At 36.4% G+C, this 6,959-nt stretch overlaps 1 protein-coding gene across 1 annotated transcript in view; it reads right to left on the reverse strand.

Annotated features, from left to right (window-relative positions):
• The window catches only part of PKD1L3 (polycystin 1 like 3, transient receptor potential channel interacting), a 54,547-nt gene extending 49,006 nt beyond the window's left edge, over nt 1–5,541 (reverse strand). The window contains exons 1-6 of the mRNA XM_074314627.1: nt 5,308–5,541; nt 3,192–3,356; nt 1,812–1,939; nt 1,587–1,716; nt 814–942; nt 242–473 (exon numbers count right to left, since the gene is read on the reverse strand). Coding sequence (XP_074170728.1) covers nt 242–473; nt 814–942; nt 1,587–1,716; nt 1,812–1,939; nt 3,192–3,356; nt 5,308–5,436 — 913 coding nt within the window. The 5' untranslated portion in view covers nt 5,437–5,541. The remainder of the gene's footprint in view (nt 1–241; nt 474–813; nt 943–1,586; nt 1,717–1,811; nt 1,940–3,191; nt 3,357–5,307) is intronic.
• Between the last annotated feature and the right edge of the window lie 1,418 nt (nt 5,542–6,959).

A 6,959-nucleotide genomic window follows, 5' to 3' on the forward strand; every position in this document is an offset into this window, starting at 1 on the left:
CTTAGAGAACTGGTGAAAGTCAATGCATTCCATCAATGTCATTTCCCAGCTGTGATACTGTACTGTAGTTATGCAAGATGTTATCATTAGGGGAAACTGGGTGAAAGTTATATGAGCTCTCTCTGTTTTATTTCTTACAATTGCATGTGCATCTACAATTATCTCAAAATAAAAAGTTAATTAAGAACGAAGAAAAAAATGTATTACAAAGTCAACTGCTAACATCTGAATGGGGTCTTACCTTTCTGCCAGACCTGATCCTTCGGAAGAGTGATGTTCAGGTGGAAGTAAGTGTGGTTAGGCTGATGCTGGAACCCCAGGTAGAGTGTCATTGAAAGGGGATTTTCAGGCTCTATGGACACTATTAGGGATTTCTCCAGGGAAGTGATGTTCACCGTGACAGTAAAATGGCCTGTGCTCATGTTGAGGCTGGTGGGATGGGTTTCCATGCTAGCATTTCTCCAGAGCATGATCTAGAATAAGAAGTTAATCACTCTTCAAGTTTAAGATGGCGCATCCACTGATGTCTTTCTGTCTCCTTTACAGTGACAATGAAATGAAACTTGCTAGGTCATCCTCTTTGAATGTTAGTAGATAACATGGTGCCAGGAGTTAAGGAAAAGTATATAGTTTGAGACCTAAAACACCTTCTCCTAACTTCTTTCTAGAAGTTCCTAAGTAAAAATGTTAATAACAAAACCATGGCACTGCCATAAATCTAAAATGAGTTCCTTCAGGGTATTGCATCTTTCTATTCTATTTTCCAGAAATTCCAATTCCCTTCTATTTTATTCCCTAGTAATCAAGTCATACCTCAATATCTTCCATTAAATTATGGACCTGGAGCGATTTGTGATTAGAGCTTAGTAATACTCTTCCGATGCTTCCAACAATGTTCCTGTCATCAAAATCCTTGAAGGGATTGAAAGCTAGTCCTGTTATCTAGAGACAAGAAAACTCTAGTTTCATCATTTACTGAAGTATTTATAAATAATATCCTGATAGGTAATAAGTATCAGATAGCATAAGTTAAAGTAAATGTTGGGATTATCCCCTTGCTAATATTGCAAACAAAATACTTCTCATTATAACATCACATGAGAAAGAATTAATTAAAGATGAGTCATTTACTTGTTACCCTCAGAATTATTATTTTTTATATTTTTATACCTTGAGGATTCATTTTACTAGGAAGTTAGTATTCTGCTTTCCAGGATAAGGCAACAATCTTACTTCCATTTGTTAGGTAATTGCTGAAAGAAATACAATATACTGATAAGACTAGGTTGGTATATTGAGTCAATAATTATTCAGCTACTCCCAGCTTTGTAGAAATAGTGAAGAGTTGAGATTCAAGTCGTAACACAGAAATTTAGTTAAATCCAGAAGTCTGTTTAATGCTCCCAACCTCTATACTGGATGATTTTTAAGAGGCCTCCATGTCTATGTAGAATAGAAATTAATGGCACACAACTTTCTCTCATTGGGTCTGGTCAGCTTACATTTCACAGTGCATTCTTTTCACCCAAATGCCTACAGCCATCAAGTCCCATTTTCATTCTGATCAGAATCAATTTCACACTCACTTGCACATTAACTCCTGGGTGTTTATTCAAGAGCTCCTCCAAAGCCAGAGCTGATGGGAAGGCTAACCGCACAGGTGCTGGATAACCGAGAGTGTACGAACTCAGAGGCAAAGTTGATATGTTTTGGCTACTGAAAAAGAAGTTAAATGAAAATCAATTTCTGTATGTTTTATAAAGGGCAAAAAACTACAATGAAACTCTTCTCTTTTCTTCCTCCTCTGTTACCTGCTCAGCATCAGGGTAGCGATGGAAGAGGTCAAAGTCACCGAAGACTCAGAAAACTGATTTTGCTGTAGAAGTGCTTCCTGGCTCTCCCGAAGGGCCAGCAAGGACATTTTCATAATATTTTCTACCTGCATTTAGAGGGAAATAACATGTGACTTGTGTGACCTCAGTGTATTGTGTTAGTAAAATAATGATTTGGAGGGGGTTAGGAGGAGAAAAGGGATCTTGAAGATAACATAATGAAAGGTGACATTAATTGGAGAAAACCCATAGAAAGTCCCTGCAGTCTGCATAAAAACTCATCATACTTTGTATCAACTAAGAGGGCCACTGAAGGAAATACATATTTTTTTGCCCCCTGATATAAAGTGCCGTAGATCTGTTTATTAAAAAAGCTTTATTGCAATGAAATTTACACATACAATTCACCTATTTAAAGTATACAATTCAATGTTTTTTAGTGTATGCACAGGATTGTGCAACTATCATCAAGACTTAACTTTAGAATATTTTCATCTCCCCTAAAATAAACCCAGTAGCAGTCACTGTCCATTCTCCTGTCCCCATCTCCCCTAACCCTAGGCAACCATTAATCTATGTTCTATGGCTATAGATTTGCCTCCCCTGGACATTTCATATGAATGGAATCATATGGTCTTTTGTGACTGGCTTCTTTCCCTTTGCATAATGGGCAAGGTTCATCTATCTTGTAGCATGTATCAGTATTCCACTCTTTTTTGTTGTCAAATAATATTCCATCATATGGACATACTGCATTTTATTTACCCATTCATCAGCTAATGGACATTGGGTTGTTTCCACTTTTTGAATATGCTGTTATGAATAGAAGTGTACAAGGTTTAGTGTGCACATATGTGGTATATTTCAAGGAGTGGAACTGCTAGGTCACATAGTAATTCTATTTTTCACATTCTGAAGAACTGTCAAGCTGCTTTACAAAGTGGCTGTATCATGTTACAATATGTAATACATGAGGATTCCAGTTCTCTACCTCCTTGCTACCACTTGTTATTGTCTGTCTTTTTTATGTGAAACGGTATCTCACTGTGGTTTGATTTGCATTTCCCTAATGACTAATAATGTTGAACATCTTTTCATGTGCATAGCACATATAATTGACTGAGTGTTTCCTGTGTGGTAGGCACTTTAATAAGTTCTTTCCACCGAATTACAGCACTAGGTAGTCTTGGCTCACTAGTAGGATAGAGCAGAGGCCCCATCAGGCTTGACAGCAGTCTCTTCAGTGGTGAAGCCTTAGCTGTATTCTCTTGAGAGTCTAGGGAGAGGCTGTGTGATACCTGGATCTGTCAAGATTAAAGTTTCTAAAGAGAGTTGGCCAGCGGCATATATTGCACTTACGTGCTCAATGTCATGCTTGCATCTTGGTCGACTTGCTTTATCAGCTTTCACTACATTGAGGGAGTGAAAGAGGCAGACAGCCACAGGAATTTTGAAATCCAGAGTGCTGTTGTTCTGAAATGGGCTCTTCAGTAACCGCTCATTCAGGTAAATAAGAGAGTTGACCTGGGAATTTTAAAAAGCAAACATACATCCCTGAACTGTTTATGATTGTTTTCAATTTATTTGTGTTCTTTTTAGCCGGAGTTCAAAGTTTGTTACACATTTCAAATATATTTTTATAAGAAGCAATATTACAATTTGGCAGGGAAAGAAAATGTATTATCATACATTACCTATGGGGAGGATTCGTAGTTCAGGTGATTCTAAGAAACTGACATAACCCTTTTTGAGTGATAAGTAGATCAAATGTCAAATTAACAAAACTGAGCTTAAAAAAGGAATGCCAAAGAAAAGAACAATGCTGACTGAAATACCTGAGTAGACTGTCCCTTTGCATCTAGGACCTCAAAAGCATTCAAGACAGACTTAAAATAGAAATCAAGGAGAAGTTCTAAACAAAACACAAAACACTAATTCTACTCTCTGTAGGTTGTTCTCATGTAAAACAAGTCAAATAGACCAATTAACAGATATTTACTGAATATTCACTGTAGCTACTACTATTTTTGTATTGAAATGTCATTTATTTTCACAGTTACATTTATTAAAAACTTCGGCAAGCTAGAAGATGTGAAAAATAAAATACGAAAATAAAAAACAAATGAAGTTAAAAGTAAGACATGGGCACAAAATATTTGTAACATATATAACATCAATAATAAATAAAGCTCTCTTACAGACAAATAGAGACAAACAACCCAAATGGATGGAAAATGGATGAACGATATGAAGAAGCAATTCAGAGGAGAAATAAAAGTGGACAATATATAAAATGATGTTCAACCTCCTTAGCAAGCAATAAAATGCTTTTCTTTCTTTTCTTGACTTTAAAACTGGCAAAAAATGAAAGTATGGGAAAAAGCTTAGCGGCAATGTAAAACAGTTCCTTTTAGGAAGGGAGGGTAATTTTGTCATCCATTGAATATTTAAAAGCCTGTCAATTCTATTTCTAGCATTCTTGCCTGTAGAAATATATGCATACGTGCTCAGAGATGTGAGGACAACGATGTCCACAGATCTGCTATTTGCGACGGTAAACAAGTGAAATATATCCAAATGAACATTAAGAATAAAGAGTTAATTTATGTGTACTGACAGGAAAAGATAGCCATGATGTTTTTTATTAAGTAAAAAATCAAGGGATAGAAAAATCTGTATACTTTAACCCCATTTTTGTTAAAACAAAACAAACCAACAAACTTGTGTATGCATAAAGAAAAGTTTGGAAGATTATGCGCAGCAAATTAAGACTAAACTAACAACTGGTTACATCTAGAGAATGAGGTTGGCAGAAGAACAAAGATGGTGAAGGCTCTGCTTTTTATGTTTTGTTCTGATTTTTTAAACAACAAGCATGTATCAGCTCTATAATTATAAAGTCCAAATAAACCAATACAGACTGCATCTATACACTTATTGCAAAACACTTGAAAATATAGGAAATGGAAAAAAGAAAATTAAAGTTCTCACCAATCCTACCACCTTAATTTACTCATGTGTAGGGAGTAGAAAGAGGCATGAATAATTACGGGGAAGTACAATGGCAAATGTGTTTCCAACAAATGCAAAGATCATGCGGGTACTGATTCTTGATGCCTGTTTCAAGGCTGCACCACTGTATGGCAAGGTGTGGATCTACTTTTGTCTCCCATGATTGCTCCTAACAAACACATCAGAAAGGCAGTAACATGACAAATGAACAAAAGAAAATAAACACAGCATGTCTGAGAATGTCACTAGTGGTCAATTTTTTTTCACAATCTTCAGTTTTAAACGTATAAATATACTTGCTAATATTTAAATTGAGTTTCCACAAAATATTTATAATGGCTAAATTCTGTACAAAGAGTAATCTCCAGATTATATATATATTTTTTCTATTTTGTTATACTTTTTCTGTTTTTCACTTTCCCCTTTCTTAGGCCTTGTTCCCTCTCAGTCATCCTCTGCTTACCTGAACTGACTCAGAAAATCCTGGAATAAAGGCTGTCAGCTTCTGGAGTATCTCGCAAGCTTTCTGTAATTTGTTGTGAGCTTGTGAACCATGAAATGCTTTGCTAAAGTTCCCGGCTATCTCATCCATGACCTATTGGGAACAAAGAATTTTGTGAAAATTATTTATATATAATCATTGCACTTTCTAGTAGTTTGAGACATTGGTTTAACGAGAGCTGATCTTTGATGACATTACAAGCTCTATGAATCACAGGCTCTCCATAAGTTATTACTTTCAGAAGCTTTTCTGCAAATAGATAGAATTTATTTTCACTTCTCCCATACAGTAGAGAAAATGGATAACAAGGTTATATAATGATTGATCCAAGGACAAATGAATCTGGAAATAAAATTTGTAAGAGTAAGTTTAAGTCTATGGCCATGATCAAAAGTGAGGGAAACTTGGGAATCAAAACAACAAAAACAAAATTTCTATTCAGAAGTACGTATGTTTATCCCCCTGGGTTTCCCATTGTGTTTATCTCCCTCAATCCAAGAGTTCATGTTCAAGAGGGAAGTACTTGAAATACCACATGGCAGGAGGCGGGAAGCAGAAAACATCTGCGAAAACAAGCCTAGAACACTGGACATGGTCCCAAAGCGTAAGAGGCTACTTCTTCTGAACTGAAAGTCCAACCCTGAGACAAATCTGTTTATTCCAACTACTTGGCCCAATTTCTAGAGAAGAACCCACTTACAGCTTAATTCAATCATGAATTCAGTAAGTCCTTATTAAATGCCTACTGTGTACTGCTAGGCTCGGAAGTTGGAGCAGTTAAAGTCAATTGTGATCCTGCCCTCGTGGGCCCTGCAATTGAGGACCACCCATTTTTGGTTTTATACTTTGGGACTGAGATGTAAATAAGAAGGAATGAAGATATGAGACACAGTGGCCACACAACTGCACGTTTAGCAGTGGAGGTCAGGTCTTATATTTAATGCCATTGTAGCTCTAGCCAGGCAGGTCACTGAGGATGCCTTATTCAATATTTTAGAGCAGAACGTGTAATGAGGGCTGAATTGCAGTAGGTCTCACCATTTACTTAGCTTTTCTTTAATGTCTCTCACTCAAGCCTTATAATTGTGTCTATAGAAGTTGTACATACCTTTGGTTAGATTTACTCCCAGGTACTTGCTATTATATATATTTTTAAATCTAATTCCTGATTGTTGCTGATGTGTAATAATACAAATAACTTTAGTATACTGATCTGATGATATTCAGCACCACTGCTAAATTCTCTTAATATTTCTAATAATTTATCTGTAGACTCTTTTGGACAGTCTACCTTCAGAGTTCTAGTTAAGGCAAACAAACACTCTTTGTTTAAGCTACTGTAGGTTGGTTCCCCCCCAGTAGAACACAATGCTAACTCATTACCAGTGAAAGCAGATCCAGAGTAAACAGGATTCTTTTCTAGCAGGGAAATGTTAGACTGCACACAAGGAAGGCTTGTGTTTAAAACAAAAAAGATGGGGAGAAGCAGGATGATTTTCTTCAGTCAATACTGTGGCTATTGCGTTTTTCTTCAATTTGTGGGAAAAAGGGAACAAAGGTGAAAGGGAGTTGAGATGGTGAGTCGGAGTTGTCCAGGGGTTTTGCTGCTGCTG

The sequence above is a fragment of the Rhinolophus sinicus genome, linkage group LG11, assembly GCF_036562045.2.
Source record: "Rhinolophus sinicus isolate RSC01 linkage group LG11, ASM3656204v1, whole genome shotgun sequence".
Taxonomy (NCBI): Eukaryota; Metazoa; Chordata; class Mammalia; order Chiroptera; family Rhinolophidae; genus Rhinolophus; species Rhinolophus sinicus.